The sequence below is a fragment of the Misgurnus anguillicaudatus genome, chromosome 4 (genome assembly GCF_027580225.2).
Source record: "Misgurnus anguillicaudatus chromosome 4, ASM2758022v2, whole genome shotgun sequence".
In the NCBI taxonomy this organism is placed as follows: Eukaryota; Metazoa; Chordata; class Actinopteri; order Cypriniformes; family Cobitidae; genus Misgurnus; species Misgurnus anguillicaudatus.
Window position 1 is genome coordinate 19,677,552 of NC_073340.2, and position 20,599 is coordinate 19,698,150.

Genomic DNA, 20,599 nt, shown 5'->3' on the forward strand with positions numbered 1-20,599 from the left:
AAAAAAAATCAATGCATCCAGAATAATCTGAAAATTTTAACACAAAAAGGTAGCATAAATGCAATATAGAAAAGACATGCTCAATCAAACACACAAACAGACACACACAAAGGTATGACTGCCACAGAGAGCATTTTTTACATAATTTGGCAAAAAACAGCCACAGATGCAAATCAAAGATGTTAAATGCTCACACAGGTCATGGGCGCACATACACACACGCGCACAAACACAGACTCTCTCACACACACACAAAGACACAGTAAAACTTACACACAAAAAGACAGACACACACAGAAAGACGAAGTCACAAATGCACGCACAAACACACACACACTTACATTCGATTTTCTGTGGCATTTTGTAAAAACAGACATTTAAAAATGCATCAAAAACTACAAAAAATTATAATTTTTGAAAAAATATTTATTTTGAATGTCCTTTCTAATGTTTATATAAACATAAATTGACAAAATGTTTCACTAAAGTACTGATGTTGAGCAATTGGCCACATACAGTAAAATGAATGGGTCTCAATGGGCATCTGCTGGTCGAAATGATTTATTTCCTAAACTGTAATTCTTTTGTTTTTTTCTAAACACCAAATGGCCAAATTCAACACATAATATCTAGATTAATATCTAAAAACAATTTTAATCAAATTTAGATCAAAATTTATGTGAATTTTTCATAAACATTTGATATTTTACAGGTAAGCTAATGATGTAGTTGAGGAATTGAGTGGTAAACAGGTAAAAAATACTTCATATCTCCCAAAACACAGCATTAATGTATAGATGGGAAGTAAACAAAAAAGTATATATTTTTTTGTAATCAATCTTTTAATTTCTGGGGTCATTTTTACCCCGCAAGGAACTGTAACGTATACATGAAACTATGGGCTTATAAGAGTTAAATTTATGATATTTTAAAGAGGTTGGAAACCTGTATTTTGTTTATCAGTCTATGTGGGATAGTATGTACAGTATTCAGCGTATATACTTTTGTATACATTGTTATTACTATTTATTTGTAATTTACTTGATATTAAATAATATGTGGTTTATGTTCAAATAACAAATGCCTGAACTTACATTTTTAGGCATTTGGTAGACGCTTTAATAAACACCAACCTACAGTGCAACCCAACCTATATATTTTTTCGTGTGTGTGTGGGATCAAACCGATGACTTTTGCGTTGCTAGCGCAATGTTGTACAATATACTTTATTCCGGGGGTAGTGAGGTAACTGCGTAACTTAAGTTCCTTTATTTGCCACTAGGTGGGGCTGCTTGTTTGGGATACAAGGACACCCGTGTAACCACCATCATTCATGTAACCAAATAACATTAGGCATTAGGCAATGTGTACTTATGTTCACGTTGTGTTCACCTCATAGGTACATGGTTTTGCTAGGAATTTGGGCTTGAATATTAATAAAACGACTTTGATGAAATTTTTATTATTAAGGCACATATACACGTGAGAACAAGTGATCAAATATAAAACTATTAACTTACAAACCCTTCGCAACCAAGTTGTGTGACATAATTATGGTAAACAACAATAGCCCGCGTCTTTGACAACGCAGATTACAACTGGTTTCCAAGTTCATTTAAATAGTCAAATGTCTCACAGAGCGAAACCTTGCCAGGTGTGTCCTATTCACAACTGGTACAATTTCCTATTCCAAACTTTTTTACACGATGGCCGTATAAAGAGCGCCACAGTTCTAGAAATGGACAACTTTTGTGACAGTCGAGGATATAATGATTATCATTATCGTGCATATATGTCAAACAAGGAAACATTTTACACGCAAGGAATGAAGAAAGCAGCACGCCAAAGCACACCAGACTCCATGTTGCACAGGCTAGTTAACGACCATCCGACCCGTACTTTTATGTGGATTGTGAAGTCTACTGAACACTTTTTTTCATGCACAACGATACACCCCAAATGCATCTTATCCCCTTCCACGTGTAACTGGTTTAAAACTGTGGAAGAGACAATAGTTTAACTTTCGTTTTGTAAAAACAATGAACGTTAGCTTAAGCTTCACTTTAGTCTTGAGTTACGCAACTCCGCTTCCCTTTCTGCCCTATAAACCCGCCCAAGTACACAGCGACTCCATGTTTGTTCATCTTACTGTACCCGCCATATACGAGATTATCGCTTACACAAACGTATAATGTAATGTATCGTATCTAAGCAAGTTGGGAATCTGATGTTACGTTAATATTCACTTAAATGTGTACATTTTGATATAACACTTGATATTCCCGCTCAAGTATTATAACGTTTTTCACAGTAAGTTAAATGTGGGAAGTTACAGCCTAAACAAACACCTTCTAGTCCACTAAATAAAATCATCCAACGTAAACCGGTGATATATTTCATATCCATTGACACATTTTAAATACTAGTACGGGATGAAATGAGTCGATACACGACCTGGAAGGCAAGTTCTTCCATTATCCGATTAGCTTTGTCAAGATGACAATTATAAGCATATTTTTCTTAAACTGTAAAACTACTCGTGTATTAAACAAATGGCGTGTTTGTTAGATTCGTTTCATGTCAAATCTTAAAGTCAACTAATCTTCATTTAATCAAATATCTAGTTACATACACAACAACTTAGCCTCGATGCTAACGGGCTAACATGGAGGTGATAAAACACATGCTCTGTTAAACAACGACAACTACGATCAATAAAAAGATAAAACCAAGTTTAATGAAAGTAGCTTATGAAACAAAAGCGACAAATTAAGTTAATGTTCATCCGAATAACCGCCTTATACATGTTCTTTATAAACATGCAAGTTAACGTATAAAATTAAGTATTAAATATTTGAACACACGACGCACAATTTCAAGACCTTATTCTTACATTTAAACCACTTTTAGTAAACGATTCTTTAGGAAAGAATTATCCAGTGTCTACAAAACAAAGCAACGTTGGTTCTTAAGCTTAATGTATTTACTTATATCTGACATACACTTAAATGATGTAAAACCGATATTTTAAAGAAAACAGAACTAAAAGTGGCTATACACGGGATGTTGTTTAACGTTCCCATTCCACAAAGGACGGCGGCTAACACACTAGCATCAACCCGCCACGGTCGCCAAGTAACATATTACGTTGCTACAGTATTTTCTCAAGTATGTGTTTAACAATAAGTATGATTAAAGTTATTAGACTATGTAAAATATAAAGAAATCATATACTTACTATATTTTTTTTATAAACGATCATAGAAAGACGTACAAGCTAGCGTCTTTCTGATTGGCCTAAAACGTACAATTCTGTTTCTTATTCCATAATAAACCTACAGTTACAAACTTTTCATAATCGCTTTAAAAACACAACATGTTTACAATTGCACTGTTTCTGTAATGTTTTTCTCTTTTAAATAGATTGTTCAAAGCCGTGGGCTTTCAGTGGACTTTCCAAATGAGCATACCGAAAAAAGCGCGTGTCGTCCAGCCTTTGCTTTAACTCAACCTCGTGGATTCTCGCTTTTTCCCGTACAACACCAATAAATCAGGGAAAATCCCAATAATTACTTCGACAGATTTTAACAAACGTACAAAAATAAAATCAACTTGATAACTTGAATGATCTAAAAATTATATTTCAAGCAAAAAATACACGCGTTAATCCCCAACGTAAGGTGTAGGCCTTGCGCACGAGCTTCTTTTCCAACACTCTTCGCTGATCCAGAGCGCGACGGACGAAACAGCACGGGTTTTTTTTATTTTTGTTCAGATGGTGAAAAAAATCCCAGTCGGGTAAAATCGGCAATGCTCGTAAAGAAGGCGGGGCGGTAAGACTGATTTAAACGTTTGTTGCCATTGGCCAATTGCTCTTTGCTTATGAATATTAACAACAAATTTGACAAATAACGTTCCAGAAAGTTGAATCGTAATTAATATTAATACATACAGCATCGAAAGATCCTCCCTTGGTTTATACCGACCTATTAAATCTCTACATACGTTATGTCCCGCCCTCAGCTGCATGTGATTCGCAGGACTCATCTGCGCACGGCCCCATTGGTTCCGATTGATATTCACTAAATGATTCATGAGCTGCAGTCTCTCCGCCAGTAAAAGCTCAGAAATGCCGATCCATAACCCGCCCTATGACTGTTCAGCCCCTGCCGAGTAGACTGTGTAAACCTGTAGCAAAGCATTCAGTCTATATAAAGACGTGTGAGAACGGTTTTCTCTCAGATGCGCTTAGAGCGCACCGGAGTGTAGATCAGGGGAAGGGAAGGGGCTTGCCGGTAGCTACAGTAGTTAGTATATGAACACAAATTTTAAAAGCACATTGAGTAGCAAGACACGGTTATCACTGGGAAACCGCCATCGGACACGTTCCGGTCACCATTGTGTGCCAGGAGAGTCTTGGTGGCGTTTCAGAGGTGTTCCTTCTTACAAAGCGGCGTGCCGGGGGAGGACGCGTCTCTTTGAATAGACAGGATGCACGGACCGCCTTCCAGCGACAGCGCATGCCCATTGCGCCTCATCAAGAGAGTGCAATTCGGCGTCCTCAGCCCTGATGAACTTGTAGGTTTCGCACTTGGGAGGGAGTATTCTCTTCATTCTTTGAGTATTACTGTGTTACTCAGTACTCATTGTGTTAAAAATCCTATTAAATACGAAGAATAACATAAACAGTCTTGTGTGAGCCTGTGTTTTAGCTAACGTAGCTAGCCGGCTAGCCAACGCTTGTAGTACGAGCATGTGTTAGAAAGTAGATCAAACACTATACAAGAGTCCTACTATTTTAATAGTAAACAATAAGAATGCTTTAGCCTTGTTTATAAATATAATATATAGTTTAATGATTATTTTTATTGTCCGTTTAGCTTTAGTTGTTTTGGAGGTACATGGTATACTCAAAGTTACTCCCAACTTTCCACATTGTTCCCTGTTTCCCTTGATGACAATAAATTTTTGAATATATATGCATGCTTTGGTTATTTTTTTTAAGGGGTCAAATACATGTACACATTTACAGTTTTTCAAATACAGTTTTATGCACTAAAGGAAACTTGCAATAAACGTGACACAAACGTGTTTTTTGAGATGTAATGTTTAATAAAAAAAATAACTGTGCTTTAGTTTTTATTAACAAACATTTTTATTTTGTTTGTGTAATAGGGAGGAGTTATAAAATTTTTGTTTGTTTATATTTCATAGTAGTGTTGTAGTTTGAGAGTTTTTGTGCACCCATTAAATACCCTTGAGAGATGTTCATGTAATCAAACGAATGGTTTAAGTTTTAAGCTGAAGATTTGTGTTCAATTCAGTGTTGCTTTTGATGTCTGTGTATTTGTATAAAGTGTTCCTCACTTTAGTGCTGTTATTTCCAGAAACGGATGTCCGTTACTGAAGGGGGTATTAAATACCCAGAGACTACAGAAGGAGGACGCCCTAAACTGGGTGGACTCATGGACCCCAGACAAGGGGTCATTGAAAGATCAGGCAGATGCCAAACATGTGCAGGTAAGTTCACATGCAGAAAAAAACTTCTAGGTTATTGTTTTGCCAAAAAGTAACACTTATTTCTTGTCATTTAGGTAACATGACTGAATGCCCTGGTCATTTTGGTCACATTGAGCTGGCCAAGCCAGTCTTTCATGTTGGCTTCATCACAAAAATCATGAAGGTCCTCCGCTGCGTCTGCTTCTTCTGTTCTAAGCTGCTTGTGGATGCGGTATGTTGTGTTCTCAGTAACTTTTGTCATTTTGTATCATCAAATTCTCATTTTATGCAGAGCTTAGTTTTTTTTTCAACTAAAGTTCTTTACTACATTTTTCACAGAACAATCCAAAAATCAAAGACATTCTGACCAAGTCGAAGGGGCAGCCACGAAAGCGCCTGACCCACGTCTATGATCTCTGTAAAGGGAAAAACATCTGCGAGGGTGGAGAGGAGATGGACAACAAGTTTGGTGTGGAGCAGCAGGAGACTGAAGAAGACATCACCAAAGAGAAGGTGAGATCTATAACCTGACGTTGTCTTGCATGCTCACCTTTGCATTAGAAGTTTAACATGTTTGTTTGATGTTTACCAAACTGACTTTGAATTTTCACATCTCAAGGGTCACGGAGGTTGTGGCAGGTACCAGCCGCGAATCCGTCGCTCTGGACTGGAGCTGTATGCTGAGTGGAAGCACGTCAATGAAGACTCTCAGGAGAAGAAGATTCTTCTCAGCCCTGAACGCGTGCATGAGATCTTTAAACGCATTTCGGACGAAGAGGACATAATCCTGGGAATGGAGCCCAAATATGCCCGCCCAGAGTGGATGATCGTCACAGTTTTGCCTGTTCCGCCTTTATCTGTGAGGCCGGCTGTGGTCATGCAAGGCTCTGCTAGAAATCAGGTTGGTATTTTATTAAAATTCATGAAAAAAGTGTTGCAAAGGTTAGTATTAATCGCCGTTACATTTATGCACTCTTTCCCTCATAGGATGACTTGACGCATAAGTTGGCTGACATTGTAAAGATCAATAACCAGCTAAGGCGAAACGAGCAGAGTGGTGCCGCAGCTCACGTTATAGCAGAGGATGTCAAGCTGCTTCAGTTTCATGTAGCCACCATGGTGGACAATGAACTGCCAGGTCTACCAAGAGTAAGTTCTGCATATACATGTTCATTAGTAGATAGAAGATTAACTATCCACTAGTAGACTAAGTTTCATATGCTGTCTAGTTAAGACTTTGTGGTTTTTGTTTTAGGCAATGCAAAAGTCTGGCCGCCCGCTGAAATCCATCAAGCAAAGGCTTAAGGGGAAGGAAGGACGTGTCAGAGGTAATCTGATGGGTAAGCGTGTAGACTTTTCTGCCCGAACTGTCATCACGCCTGACCCCAACCTGCAGATCGACCAAGTGGGAGTTCCCCGCTCCATCGCTGCAAACATGACCTTCCCTGAGATTGTCACACCCTTTAACATTGACAGGTAACATTTGTATGGAGTTACTTATATTTATCTAGTCTTTAATTCTAGGTGATTTCCATAACAGTGCACTCAATTTCTTGCGTAATGTTACACCACAGACAGATTAAAAGGTTATTTAGGGAAAGTAAGTCTAACTGGTAGAAATGTAACCATGAAAGGTTTAAAAGCATTAGTTCATTTTCTTAAAAAAAATCCAGATAATTTACTCACCACCATGCCATCCAAAATGTTGATGTCTTTGTTCAGTCGAGAAGAAATTATTAAAATTAAAACATTCCAGTATTTTTCTCATTTTAAATGGACTTTAATGGACCCCAATACTTAAAGCGGTTTAAAATTTGCAGTTTCAAAGGACTCTAAATGATCCCAAATGAGGCATAAGGGTCTTATCTAGTAAAAAGATTGTCATTTTTGGCAAGAAAAATAAAAAATATGCAATTTCTCTTCTTCATCTGGCTGTGTGACGAGCCAGCGCGACCTCACGTAATTGCGTAACGCCGTGGAAAGGTCACGTGTTACATATATGAAACACACATTTGCAGTTTGCATTTTAAACAATAAACTGACAAACATTATTTAGTATCATTCCACAACGTCGAAACGGTCCTCTTTCTTCACACTTGCGAACACTGGGGCGTAGTTTCAATACGTTATCCGTGACCTCTTGACGTAATGACGTATGGCGCGTCACAGGACTGGAGGAAGACAAGAAGTTGTGGTTTAAAGGTGCATATTTTTTATTTTTCTTGCCAAAAATGACGGTCGTTTCGCTGGATGGGACTTGTGCCTCGTTTGGGATCGTTTAGAGTCCTTTGAAACTGCAATTTTAAACTACATTAAAACTAATAAGTGTTTTTTTATTTCTCTTTTTTGTAAAAGAGGGAAAAAAATTACACTCTGAAACAAATTAAGAGTACAATCTATATTTAAAACACAGCAAGTAATTGCACATACTTGTATTTGCTAAAACACTCCGAGTTTGTAATGAGTATTATGTAAACTTAAATATACTGTGTGATTGTACTTAAGTGAATGATCAAAATAAACATAAAAATTTAAAAGAGGAACTACACTTCACGGCGCAATAGCACTTTTGGGAGTACTTTGACTCGGCGCAGTAACACCCTCCCTCTCCCATTATGAGAGGGAGAAGGGGAGCGGACTTTTCAGGTGAGTCGAAGTGCTCCCAAGGGTGCTATTGCGCCATGAAGTATAGTTCCTCTTTTAAATCCGCTTAGAAAAGCTCTACGTTTTATTTTGTACCACCAAACTTGCTCGTATAACTACTCGTCTTAAATAGGAAAAATGTTGATGTGTTTGGTCACTTCTAACTTTATCTCTAAATGGTACAATTGAATGAATGGGGCTAAGCTAAATGCTATCGAAAAAACATAATTTCTTGACTGAATAAAGAAAGACATCAACATTTTGGATGACATGGTGGTGAGTAAATTATCTGGATTTTTTAAGAAAATCAACTAATCCTTTAATGGCTTTTATAGCACCCTTTTTTGTATAAATAATACCGCTTCTGTTTTTTTTAACATTGACAGACTTCAAGAGCTTGTGAGGAGAGGTAACAGCCAGTACCCTGGAGCCAAATATATCATCCGTGATAACGGAGACAGAATTGACCTGCGATTCCACCCGAAACCAAGTGACCTTCATCTTCAGATAGGATACAAAGTTAGTGTTTTAGGAAAAGGTTAAGGTAAAAATGTGGGTTTCCACATAATCTGGTGAGCACAGTGTTGAAACTCCATGTGTTTTTTTTTTCAGGTCGAACGGCATATGTGTGACGGAGACATTATTGTGTTCAACAGACAGCCAACCCTGCACAAAATGTCTATGATGGGCCACAGAGTGCGAATATTGCCTTGGTCTACATTTCGACTTAACCTTAGGTATGTTGGATCTTTCTGTTGTTTAATGCAAGATCTGGAAATAGTGTTTTTCACCATACTGTATTAAAAATCCTTTCTGTACATTTAGTGTGACCACCCCATACAATGCTGACTTTGACGGTGATGAGATGAACCTGCACTTGCCACAGTCTCTGGAGACCCGCGCTGAGATCCAGGAGCTGGCTATGGTGCCTCGTATGATTGTCACGCCACAGTCCAACAGGCCCGTCATGGGCATTGTACAGGACACACTCACAGCTGTGCGCAAGTTCACAAAAAGAGACGTGTTCTTAGAAAGGGTACGTTTACAAGCTAGTGATGCATTGTTACCAAATCTTTGTATTGTTGATCATGTGCTGTGAAGATCGGGACACTTTGATATTAAGATGACTGTCAAAAACTGTCCCAGTCAGCATGAATGTTAACCCGGTCTTATTCAAATGTCTCTGACAATTCCAATTCGTTAAATGTTGATTTAAAGGTTTGATTTCTGGAAATGTATACATTTAAATGTAAAACTTAAATACACTAAGAAATGCTTCTGCCAAATTTAATGCAAAGTGTATTTTGGGGGGTGTCAGTAATGTGAAAATGCTGTCAAATTTTAGTCTTGGGCATACAAAGTAACAGGCACATGTGGATAAGAATAATACCAATTATTCATTAAACATTCCTGTTTTTTGCTTTATTTCAGGGTGAGGTGATGAACCTCCTGATGTTTCTTTCCACATGGGATGGTAAAATGCCACAGCCTGCCATCCTGAAGCCTCGGCCACTCTGGACAGGCAAGCAGATTTTCAGCTTGATCATCCCAGGGCACATTAACGTCATCCGCACACACAGCACTCATCCTGATGAAGAGGATAGTGGTCCTTATAAACACATTTCCCCTGGAGACACCAAGGTACAGCAGCATAACCCCAACACATGCAACTTTATTTTTTATATGTGTATCTTTACGCAAATCTGGTTTTCTAATAATTTGATGCATTTTGCAGGTAATTGTGGAGAATGGGGAACTGATCATGGGGATCCTGTGTAAGAAATCTCTGGGAACTTCTGCGGGCTCATTGGTCCATATCTCATACCTTGAGATGGGCCATGACATCACACGACTCTTTTATTCCAACATCCAGACTGTTGTCAACAACTGGCTTCTTATTGAGGGTAAAGACATTGATATTTTTAGTTTTTGTGTGTGTGTCTGATGCTTCAATATATTTCCTTACACTCATTGACACCTTTCTCCGCTTCAGGTCATTCTATTGGTATTGGAGATTCCATTGCTGATAAGGCGACATATCAGGACATTCAAAACACAATTAAGAAAGCCAAACAAGATGTGATAGAGGTGAGATCATGTGATGTCAATGAATATTAGGGACTTTTGCAGGTCTTCTGTTTTTGAGCTTCCACAATTTATCATGTATTCACTTCCTCATAGGTCATTGAGAAAGCTCACAATAATGAGTTGGAGCCCACCCCAGGTAACACGCTGAGACAGACCTTTGAGAACCAGGTCAACCGTATTCTGAACGATGCTCGTGACAAGACTGGATCCTCTGCCCAGAAATCACTGTCAGAGTACAATAATTTCAAATCTATGGTGGTGGCTGGTTCAAAAGGCTCTAAAATTAACATTTCACAGGTGAGGTTTTGTCTTTGATGTAACTGGTTGACCTTAAGACGTTTGACGTTAAGTACATTATATTCATTGTTCTTTATTCCTCCAGGTTATTGCTGTGGTAGGGCAGCAGAACGTTGAGGGTAAGCGAATCCCTTTTGGTTTCAAGCACCGCACTTTGCCTCACTTCATTAAGGATGACTACGGTCCAGAGAGTAGAGGCTTTGTGGAAAACTCCTATTTGGCCGGTCTGACACCAACTGAGTTCTTCTTTCACGCCATGGGAGGAAGAGAGGGTTTGATCGACACAGCTGTCAAAACTGCTGAGACTGGTAATGACCCCAGAATGAACTATTGAGGGCTAAACTTAAACCAAATCTGCAATGCCTGATTCTGGTCTTCTGTTCATATATTAGTTTATTAATGTTGGCATTTTTTAAATGTTCAATTTTATCACTACCTCAGGTTACATTCAGCGTCGTCTGATCAAGTCTATGGAGTCTGTCATGGTCAAGTATGATGCTACAGTCAGAAACTCCATTAACCAGGTTGTCCAACTTCGATATGGGGAGGATGGGCTGGCAGGAGAGTCTGTGGAGTTTCAGAATATGGCTACTCTTAAACCATCCAACAAAGCCTTTGAGAAGAAGTGAGTCTGCTTTTAGGCCCTGTCCATGCGTACATGGGTATTTTCAAAACCGTAGCTTTTTCGTCCACACGCAAATGCAGTATCAGGTGGCTGAAACCAAACTTTTATGAAAACTTCTGCTAGGGTGAAGTGTTTCAGAAACGTTAATTGCAGTTTTTGTGTTGCTGGTGAAACCGGAATTTTTGGCTTGCAACATTGTTTGTGCTTAGAGTCTGCAATGGCTTCCGATTGGCCAAAGTTGCTTTACGGTTAAGGATACATTGCCATCTGTTGGTTTGGCATGCTCTTGACAGCGCTTTATACTGGATTTTTGCATGTTTGTGTGGACGCAGAGATTTTTAATTTAAGGTACAGTGTGTACTTTTTAGAAGTATCTCTTTACATAAATGCAAAATAATATGCAAAACTATAAATATCAGAGGTGTATATTGAGCTTTTATGTTTTTATTACCTTAAAATGAGACATTTTTATCTACATACACCGAGGGTCCCCTTACAAGGAAGTCGCCATTTTGTGCCGCCATGTTCCTACAGAATCCTTAACAGACAAAATTGTTGTGTCTGACGATGACATGTTTTTCCGGTGAGGCTTCCGTAGCTTCTCTATGCACTTCAAAACAAGGGGTGAGCAGTGGACTGAGCAAAACTCACCACTAGATGTCGCTAAAATTTACACACTGCACCTTTAAGGAGGAAAAAAACACCAGTTTACGTGTAGACCTTAGATGCTTCTACGTTTTGTACTGTGCCAACCCCAAATTGCTAACAAACAAATAAGCATGTGTAAAACAATGTACAGTAACATTATTCAATGATTTCTCTCTTTAATCACACAGGTTTAAGTTTGAATACAACAATGAGCGAGCTCTCCGCCGCACTCTGCTGGAGGAGGTGGTGAAAGATGTGATGACCAATGCTCACGTCCAGAGTTCACTAGAGCGAGAGTTTGAGAAGATGAGGGAAGACCGAGAGATCCTGAGGGCAATTTTCCCCACAGGAGACAGCAAGGTTAGACCCTACAAAAATGAAGCGGTTTTACCTATATCATATAATTGAAGTACCATCATGCCCTGTGGTTAAGATTGCCATCTTCCTCTTGCGCTGTGTGATGTGCAAAAACACTATCCATGACCAATCTTAATATAAAATACCTTGTTTCCTGTAGGTGGTACTGCCGTGCAATTTGGCTCGTATGATTTGGAATGCACAGAAGATTTTCCGTATCAATCCTCGAACACCGACTGATCTTAACCCAGTACGAGTTGTGGAAGGTGGGTGAAGTGAACAAACTAGATGTGTATGTTTCAACACTGGTCGCCTTTTGGAGTTCCTTAAGACACCTGATCAGTGCCATACAAGAATTTCAGAAATGCCTTTCTCCGAGGCAAATCTTAAATCCTTGTTAGGATTTGCAGTTTATACGCTTAAGGCTGTCAGCGATCGAGTGTGTCTCCTAGCTAAATAAAGACTCCTACTTGTGCTATCTAAATAAAGCCTGCTGACGGACTGATCCCTTTAGCTTTCACTGTCTTGAGCAGATGAGTGCAAGCTGATTAAAAAGACCAGTTACATCTTTTCTTTGTCTCCAATGATGGAATTTCTTATTGGGCTGATTTTATGACTAGAGTTTTTAGGATAACACCTGTTTTTAAACTAAAGTTTTTACATCTAATCAGTGCATCGTTTAATACATGGGTCTGTCGTGCACAAGTCCTGTATATTTTAGTTCCAACACACCTGCATCAAATTTTTAGGTAGCTCTGAACAACTTGATTAGCAGGTTCAAGTGTGTTTGATTAGGGTAGGAGGTGAAACTGCGGGACAGATGCCCTCCAGGAAACTGAGTTTGAGACCCATGGTATAATACCAGGGTACTTGATTAACAAAAGTAGGTGGCGCCACCATGATCAGGATATCAAAATATGATCCGATATGTAATGATGTTTCCTTGTCCCTATTTGTAGGAGTTCAGGAGTTGAGTAAGAAGCTCGTGATTGTGAATGGTGATGACCTGTTAAGCAGGCAAGCACAGGAAAACGCCACTTTACTCTTCAATATCCACCTGCGCTCCACCCTTTGCTCCAGACGAATGACTGAGGAGTTCCGCCTAAGCACAGAGGCTTTCGATTGGCTGCTGGGAGAAATCGAGACCAAATTTAACCAATCCATCGTAAGTTGGAGTGTAGCTAAATGTGTATAAAGCAGGATGTAGAGACCACTTCCTTATGGAATTTACTTTCTAATTCATATTAAGTTCTACAATTCATGAAACCTTTTCCCCCATTAGGCTCATCCTGGAGAGATGGTTGGTGCCCTGGCTGCTCAGTCTCTAGGAGAGCCTGCCACTCAGATGACCCTGAACACATTCCACTACGCCGGCGTGTCCGCCAAAAACGTCACCCTCGGTGTGCCTCGTCTCAAAGAGCTGATCAACATCTCCAAGCGACCCAAGACCCCCTCCCTGACAGTGTTTCTTCTGGGTCAAGCGGCCCGTGATGCAGAGAGGGCCAAAGATATCCTGTGTCGCTTGGAGCACACCACCCTTCGCAAGGTCACCGCCAACACGGCCATTTATTACGACCCCAATCCACAGAACACCGTTGTGTCTGAGGATCAAGAGTGGGTGAACGTGTACTACGAGATGCCCGACTTTGACGTGACCCGTATTTCACCATGGCTGTTACGTATTGAACTTGACCGCAAACACATGACTGACCGTAAGCTGACCATGGAGCAGATTGCTGAGAAGATCAATGCTGGTGAGCACAAGAAACAAGCTTGATCTATTTGTAGTCAAGAAAGCACAACCAAATACTAAATCGCTGTCTTCTAGGTTTTGGTGATGACCTAAACTGCATCTTCAACGATGACAATGCTGAGAAGCTGGTGCTGCGAATCCGCATCATGAATAGCGACGAGAACAAGTTTCAGGAGGTTGTCTTTTTAGTACTTGGATTCATTTAATGCATGCATATCTTTTTGTGGTGTTTAACAATCATGTTGCACCACTATTATTCTCTGAAAGTTACTTTTGGGAACTACAACTGTTTGAATTCTAGACAAACATTTAATTTTGTGTTTAATTCATTCATGCACCCAAACATGACTTATTCTGTAAACATTGTGTTAAATGTCTTGTGTTCAGGATGAGGAGGTAGTGGATAAGATGGATGATGATGTCTTCCTCCGCTGCATTGAATCCAACATGCTGACGGACATGACTCTGCAAGGCATTGAGCAGATCAGCAAGGTACTTTGCCTGCTTTGATGGTATACAAGCAGTAATGCAACTAAGCTCAAAAGATGTATTTTACACTGCATGATTTTTATTGACCGTTTTTGTGTCCCGGTAGGTGTACATGCATCTTCCACAGACAGACAACAAGAAGAAAATCATCATCACAGAAGATGGTGAGTTTAAAGCCCTGCAGGAGTGGATTCTGGAAACCGATGGCGTGAGCCTCATGAGAGTCCTCAGCGAGAAGGATGTGGACCCTGTCAGGACCACCTCTAATGACATTGTGGAGATTTTCACTGTAAGTATTTACCAGTCACCATATTTATAAAAAAAAAGTTCTAGAAAGGCAAAATGCTGATTATTTCTGTTCTCTGTTGTATTGCAGGTCCTTGGTATTGAGGCGGTGCGAAAGGCTCTGGAAAGAGAGTTGTACCATGTCATCTCTTTTGATGGTTCCTATGTCAACTACCGCCATCTGGCCTTGCTGTGCGACACAATGACCTGTAGAGGGCATCTTATGGCCATTACTCGTCATGGCATCAACAGACAGGATACTGGACCACTCATGAAGTGCTCCTTTGAAGAGACGGTGAGAACATTATTATGGCTTTTTACTCTCTGCAAATGAAAGATTTGGCTAAACAGTTTTTACAAGGATGGGCATATCCATGTGAATTTTCAATTGCAGGTTGATGTGTTGATGGAAGCGTCATCTCATGGTGAAAGTGACCCAATGAAAGGAGTATCTGAAAACATCATGTTGGGACAGCTTGCTCCTGCAGGCACTGGATGCTTTGACCTGTTGTTGGATGCTGAGAAGTGCAAGTATGGTATGGAGATCCCTACCAACATCCCTGGCATCAGTGTTGCAGGACGTAAGTGAAGCAAACGCTACAGATTTTTTGTTAACCTATTTGCTACTCAAATTTAAACTTTTAACAACCTTCACTTTCTCCATCGTAGCCACGGGTATGTTCTTTGGCTCCGCACCAAGCCCAATGAGTGGCATGTCCCCAGCCATGACTCCCTGGAACACCGGAGCCACTCCTGCATATGGTGCTTGGTCACCCAGTGTTGGTAAGAGAGAGATTTTGCTATTACATTAGTGTTTTTGACTCTAACAGAGTCCCTTTTTAAGTGTTTATTAAATGTACTTATTCCTTGCATAAACAGGAAGTGGAATGACACCTGGGGCAGCAGGTTTCTCTCCCAGTGCTGCATCTGATGCCAGTGGTTTCTCACCTGGCTATTCTCCTGCCTGGTCACCTACTCCTGGTTCTCCTGGATCACCTGGACCAGCCAGCCCTTACATCCCCTCACCAGGTTACTCAGTTGTTTACTGTAGAACTGAATTGGATAATGCTTGTCTAGTTGCTTTTGTAAACATGTTAGTAATCAATATTTTCCTTCGCCCCTTTCAGGAGCCTTGTCTCCCAATTACTCCCCAACTTCTCCTGCCTACGAGCCTCGTTCTCCAGGTGGTTACACCCCACAGAGTCCCGGCTACTCCCCAACCTCGCCATCATACTCTCCAACTTCTCCGTCTTACTCTCCGACCAGCCCGAACTACAGCCCCACATCTCCGTCCTATTCGCCCACATCACCCTCCTACTCCCCCACGTCTCCGTCTTATTCGCCAACATCTCCGAGCTACTCTCCAACATCACCCTCTTACTCTCCGACTTCGCCGTCGTACTCTCCAACCTCACCTTCGTACTCGCCCACATCACCCAGCTATAGCCCAACGTCACCAAGCTACAGCCCAACCTCCCCCAGCTACAGTCCCACATCCCCATCCTATTCTCCAACCTCTCCGTCTTATTCCCCAACCTCCCCGTCTTACTCTCCTACCTCTCCTAGCTATTCTCCAACCTCTCCATCCTACTCCCCAACATCTCCAAGCTACAGCCCAACTTCACCTAACTACACGCCCACCTCGCCCAGTTACTCCCCAACTTCTCCGTCGTACAGCCCCACCTCGCCCTCCTACTCTCCCACCTCTCCCAATTACACCCCGACCAGTCCCAACTACTCCCCCACATCTCCTTCATACTCCCCCACCTCTCCATCCTACTCTCCCTCCAGTCCACGCTACACCCCGCAGTCTCCCACCTACACCCCAAGTTCACCGTCTTACAGCCCCAGCTCTCCGTCGTATTCACCCACGTCTCCAAAATACACTCCCACCTCTCCTTCCTACAGTCCAAGCTCTCCCGAGTACACCCCAACGTCTCCCAAATACTCACCCACTTCGCCGAAGTACTCTCCCACTTCACCAAAATACAGCCCCACTTCTCCGACCTATTCTCCAACTACACCCAAGTACAGTCCCACGTCTCCGACTTACTCGCCAACATCTCCCACCTACACCCCAACCAGTCCCAAATATTCACCCACCTCTCCGACCTACTCTCCAACTTCTCCGAAATACTCCCCAACGTCCCCTACATACTCTCCAACTAGCCCCAAGGGATCCACCTACAGCCCCACTTCTCCTGGCTATAGCCCCACCTCTCCAACCTACAGCCCAGCCATCAGTCCTGATGACAGCGATGAGGAAAATAACTAAAGATGGTTGGTGCCACCGGGATTTATCCCACTTACCTGATTGGCACTCTGACCCTGTGAAAAAGACTGAAGGAAAGCCCCTCAGCTTTTGTGGTTGTGGCCTACGGGGACGGCTGAGAAACATGGGCTCCTACATGTGAAGTTTTTTTTCTCCTTTTGGACTTGGACTGTTCTTAAATAGCCTCACTAAACAGGCTTGTTTTCAGTGGTTGCATCCATATTGTCACAGGTTTGAACTATAAGCCCAACAAGGCTGCCTTCATAAAAATCGTTTTGGTTGTTGGAGGGAGATTACTGAGCAGTAACTCAAAATGAGTGGAAATATGCTGACTGTTTTTGGAGGGAAAGATTCTTCTTATTCCTCCTTTCCTTCCATTCATTTCTATGTCCTTCTTTTCTCTAAAAGTCAGTGTTGGATGTAAAGGAAATCAAAGATCTTGAAGTATTGCCAAAAGCCTTCAAACAGAAAACCGTGGATTGTATCGATCTAAAAAGTTTCAGAATGAAACCTTGAAAAATCTTTATAGCTTAAATGGAAAGGAAAAAACTGACCTTTCGTATTTTACAGAAACCTATCTTTTGTCATGTAAATAAGCGCTTGTTGCCAGTTTTGTTTTTCCCCACGAATGGAGGTCAGAACTGACAGCTGTTTAAATGTTAATTTTTGTCAAATGAGTTAACTTGCGAAAAATGCTACTTCTAAGGAGACCGTAGCGTTTTAAAATGTGTTAACTCGTACGAATTAAAAATGTCTTGTAATACTGTAGTCTGTAATGTATGCCAGCCCGTGATATGGGTAAAAGTGTTGTGTAGTAATTAACCCCTTGGAGAGCAGGAAAGGATGCACGATTTGAGGCGTTGTCTTTCTACTCGATTGTCCCCAAATCTCTCCATCCCCAAAAGATGCAAGCCTTATCCTTCACCAGCATCTTCCCAGTAATTTTCCATTTCAGTAACTGCAAAAAAAAAGAAGAAATGTGTAACCAGCAGTCTTGTACCTGTGTGTATACAGAGGAGTGTGAATTTGATTTTACTTTTTATCTTAAATGTGGGGTTGAACGGTAGGAAGACTTAATGCTTTGTTTAGCCTAAACATGTTAAACCGTTTAGGTTCAGAGTCCTTCACTGTTTCGACCCTTAAATTAGCATGTGTATATTTTTTCCTGATTGAAATCACTCTTCAAGTTATTTAAGTATAATTGCTATTCTTTTGTGTGAATTACTGAGAAAAGCATTTTTACTGTTTTCATGTGCTGGCTTCGTAGTTGCCCTTAGGGCGGCATCAAAATTTAAATTAGTTTTGTTTTAAATATGCAGTTCATAATTGATCGTTTAGACTTTGGTCACTTGTTGAACTAAATCCATCACAGAATCAATTTGTTTCTAGTTTTAAATCGCTATTTTTGTTAAACAGTAGATGGAGACAGAGACCGATCTGATGTGTGAACCAGGAGTTCAAAGTGACTTTATATTGTTAAAGAAACAGCGCGCACTGTTCACCTCTGCTTCAAGTGGATGGTTGCAAGTGTTTTGTTTAAACTAAAAAGACTGATGCGCTTTCATATTTCTGCTTTAGTTTTAAGGCCTTAGTTTGCATTGGAGAGAGCCGTTTTGGCCGTGTCTCTAATGCCTTTGTTTGCCTTCAGTTTCATGGATCTTTAAATCAAGTCTAGTAAATACTCTGTACCCAGGCTCCCAGTATGTATGTAAGTGCGAGTGTGCGTGAATGAGGGCTTAATGGTGAGACAGGGTTTTCTTGAGCTTGACTAAAAACTGGGTAGGGGTTTATGGGGAGAGGAGAATTTAAATTAAGAATTTGCCACTGTATAGAAATCAATCTGATTACTTCATTCTCTGTATCTATGTTTTGTTTGTTTTTTTGACTTGAACAAATAAAAAGTTTGACTAAACCTGTTGTTGTTCTTTTTAAACATATATTTGCATACTTTGTTGAGTTTTTGAGCAGTGCAGTTAGTTGAGAAGTATCTCGAAGAATTGGAGAAGTGCAGTCAAAGGTGACAAGATAAGTCATGTGAGTTGTAATTCATGAATAAGGTCTGTGATTCAGTGAATGAGTACTGTAAGAAAGAGGGCACTTTTTGCAATTTATGTTGACTTCTGTCCCTAATCGAAAACCCAGCTAAAGTAAATTCACATTTTTGTGTGACTTACTACATAAAATCATCCTACATAATGAAACGAACATTCTGTGTAAATATAACCTTGCGCAATTCCAGTGTAATGTATGTGACATTTCACAGAGAATTTAATTATTCATATATTGAACAATCTGCTTATATTTTCCTAAACCCCCTGATGATAGAATACAGAGATCAGAAATGTATCGGTCTATATTTGTTTTCTACTTTAGATAAGGAAAATGCATGCATTATGGATGTGGCAAAAAATGACATGTTTTTGGGAGACCGCATACATTACTTTGTAGGAATTCTGTGAATTGAAATGCACAAACCAGAACCAATAGTACTCAACAAATGAAGTTTATTTAACAGACTTTGGGAGGAGCATGGTCTTGTAATCCAACCAATCAGCGCGAAGAGGTCTCTATATATTGCCTCACTCTTTGCTGGTACATCTATCCCAGTTAAAGAAGGGGACCTCCCCTTGGACAGCGTGCCAAATATGCTTTATCTCACTACCCTATTGATTACATGTTAATTCAAACTTGTAAAATAATATATTTATTTTATTTCAATTTTTTTGTGTGTGCATTTATAAGGAAATGTTATGTATGTGACTTTTCTTCTTTTATGACTGCGACAATTCTGAAACTTTAAAAATTAAACCGAGACCTCGCATATATATAAGACACTAAATATTGACATCTGAGATATCAGTATAGTTAAATACATTTGGTTTTTCATGTTAAGGTTGACATTTGTATGGAAATCTTATTGCACAGATCTGTTTTAAGATGTAAAATAAATCAATGGTGTCCCCAGAGTACATATGTGAAGTTTTAGCTCAAAATAACATATGAAGAGTTTCGTTGCAAAACGAGATAACCACCGTTTTTTTAATTGTTCAGAAATCTTGTTTTTTGGTTGTGCATTCCAATTTATTTCAATGCAACTGCAGTTGGTTTGTGTTAATTTAAACCTTCATAACTTAAAAAATACAGCTAAGTAGCACCATAAAACAAAATAATAACATGATAACATAATAATAAACATGTTTTGACAAAAATGTTAAAAAATGGATTTATCTCGTTTTGCAACGAAACTCTTCATATAGATAATTTATTATAGCATGTTAAATTTGCCACTTTGTAGGTGTGAGCAAAAATGTGCCGTTTTTGGGTGTCCTTTAAAATGCAAATGAGTTGATCTATGCACTAAGTGACAGTACTGTGGTTGGATAGTGCAGATTAAGGGGCAGTATTATCCCCTTCTGACTGACTGACATCACAAGGGGAGCCAAATTTCAATGAGCTATTTTTTTACATGCTTGCAGAGAATGGTATACCAAAACTAAGTTACTGGGTTGTTGTTCTTCACATTTTCTAGGTGGATAGAAGCACTGGGGACCCAATTATAGCACTTAAACATGGAAAAAGACAGATTTTCATGATATGTCCCCTTGTATATTGACTAAGACCATGTCAAAGATTGAAACAAACT

At 40.0% G+C, this 20,599-nt stretch overlaps 1 protein-coding gene across 1 annotated transcript; it reads left to right on the top strand.

The window, feature by feature from the left end:
- Positions 1 to 4,232: 4,232 nt before the first annotated feature.
- Positions 4,233 to 18,868, top strand: polr2a (RNA polymerase II subunit A). Its single transcript, XM_055175852.2, has 28 exons — positions 4,233 to 4,578; positions 5,388 to 5,520; positions 5,595 to 5,731; positions 5,839 to 6,012; positions 6,119 to 6,400; positions 6,487 to 6,648; positions 6,755 to 6,975; positions 8,529 to 8,661; positions 8,755 to 8,879; positions 8,968 to 9,178; positions 9,574 to 9,783; positions 9,878 to 10,046; positions 10,136 to 10,230; positions 10,324 to 10,527; positions 10,613 to 10,835; positions 10,969 to 11,152; positions 11,989 to 12,160; positions 12,318 to 12,423; positions 13,117 to 13,322; positions 13,440 to 13,911; positions 13,986 to 14,086; positions 14,298 to 14,402; positions 14,506 to 14,688; positions 14,776 to 14,979; positions 15,079 to 15,265; positions 15,354 to 15,467; positions 15,564 to 15,713; positions 15,812 to 18,868. Exons 1-28 carry the CDS (start codon positions 4,492 to 4,494, stop codon positions 16,957 to 16,959), a joined length of 5,898 nt encoding a protein of 1,965 aa, XP_055031827.1. The 5' UTR covers positions 4,233 to 4,491; the 3' UTR covers positions 16,960 to 18,868.
- The last annotated feature ends 1,731 nt before the right edge of the window (positions 18,869 to 20,599 follow it).

What these genes read in the sequence shown, in the direction of transcription:
- polr2a (XM_055175852.2), top strand. Translation starts at nt 4,492, where the DNA reads ATGCACGGACCGCCTTCCAGCGACAGCGCATGCCCATTGCGCCTCATC. An exon ending in AAGGCTCTGCTAGAAATCAG is followed by an intron (nt 6,401 to 6,486) that starts GTTGGTATTTTA and finishes TTTCCCTCATAG; the next exon opens with GATGACTTGACGCATAAGTT. An exon ending in GCATTGAGCAGATCAGCAAG is followed by an intron (nt 14,403 to 14,505) that starts GTACTTTGCCTG and finishes GTGTCCCGGTAG; the next exon opens with GTGTACATGCATCTTCCACA.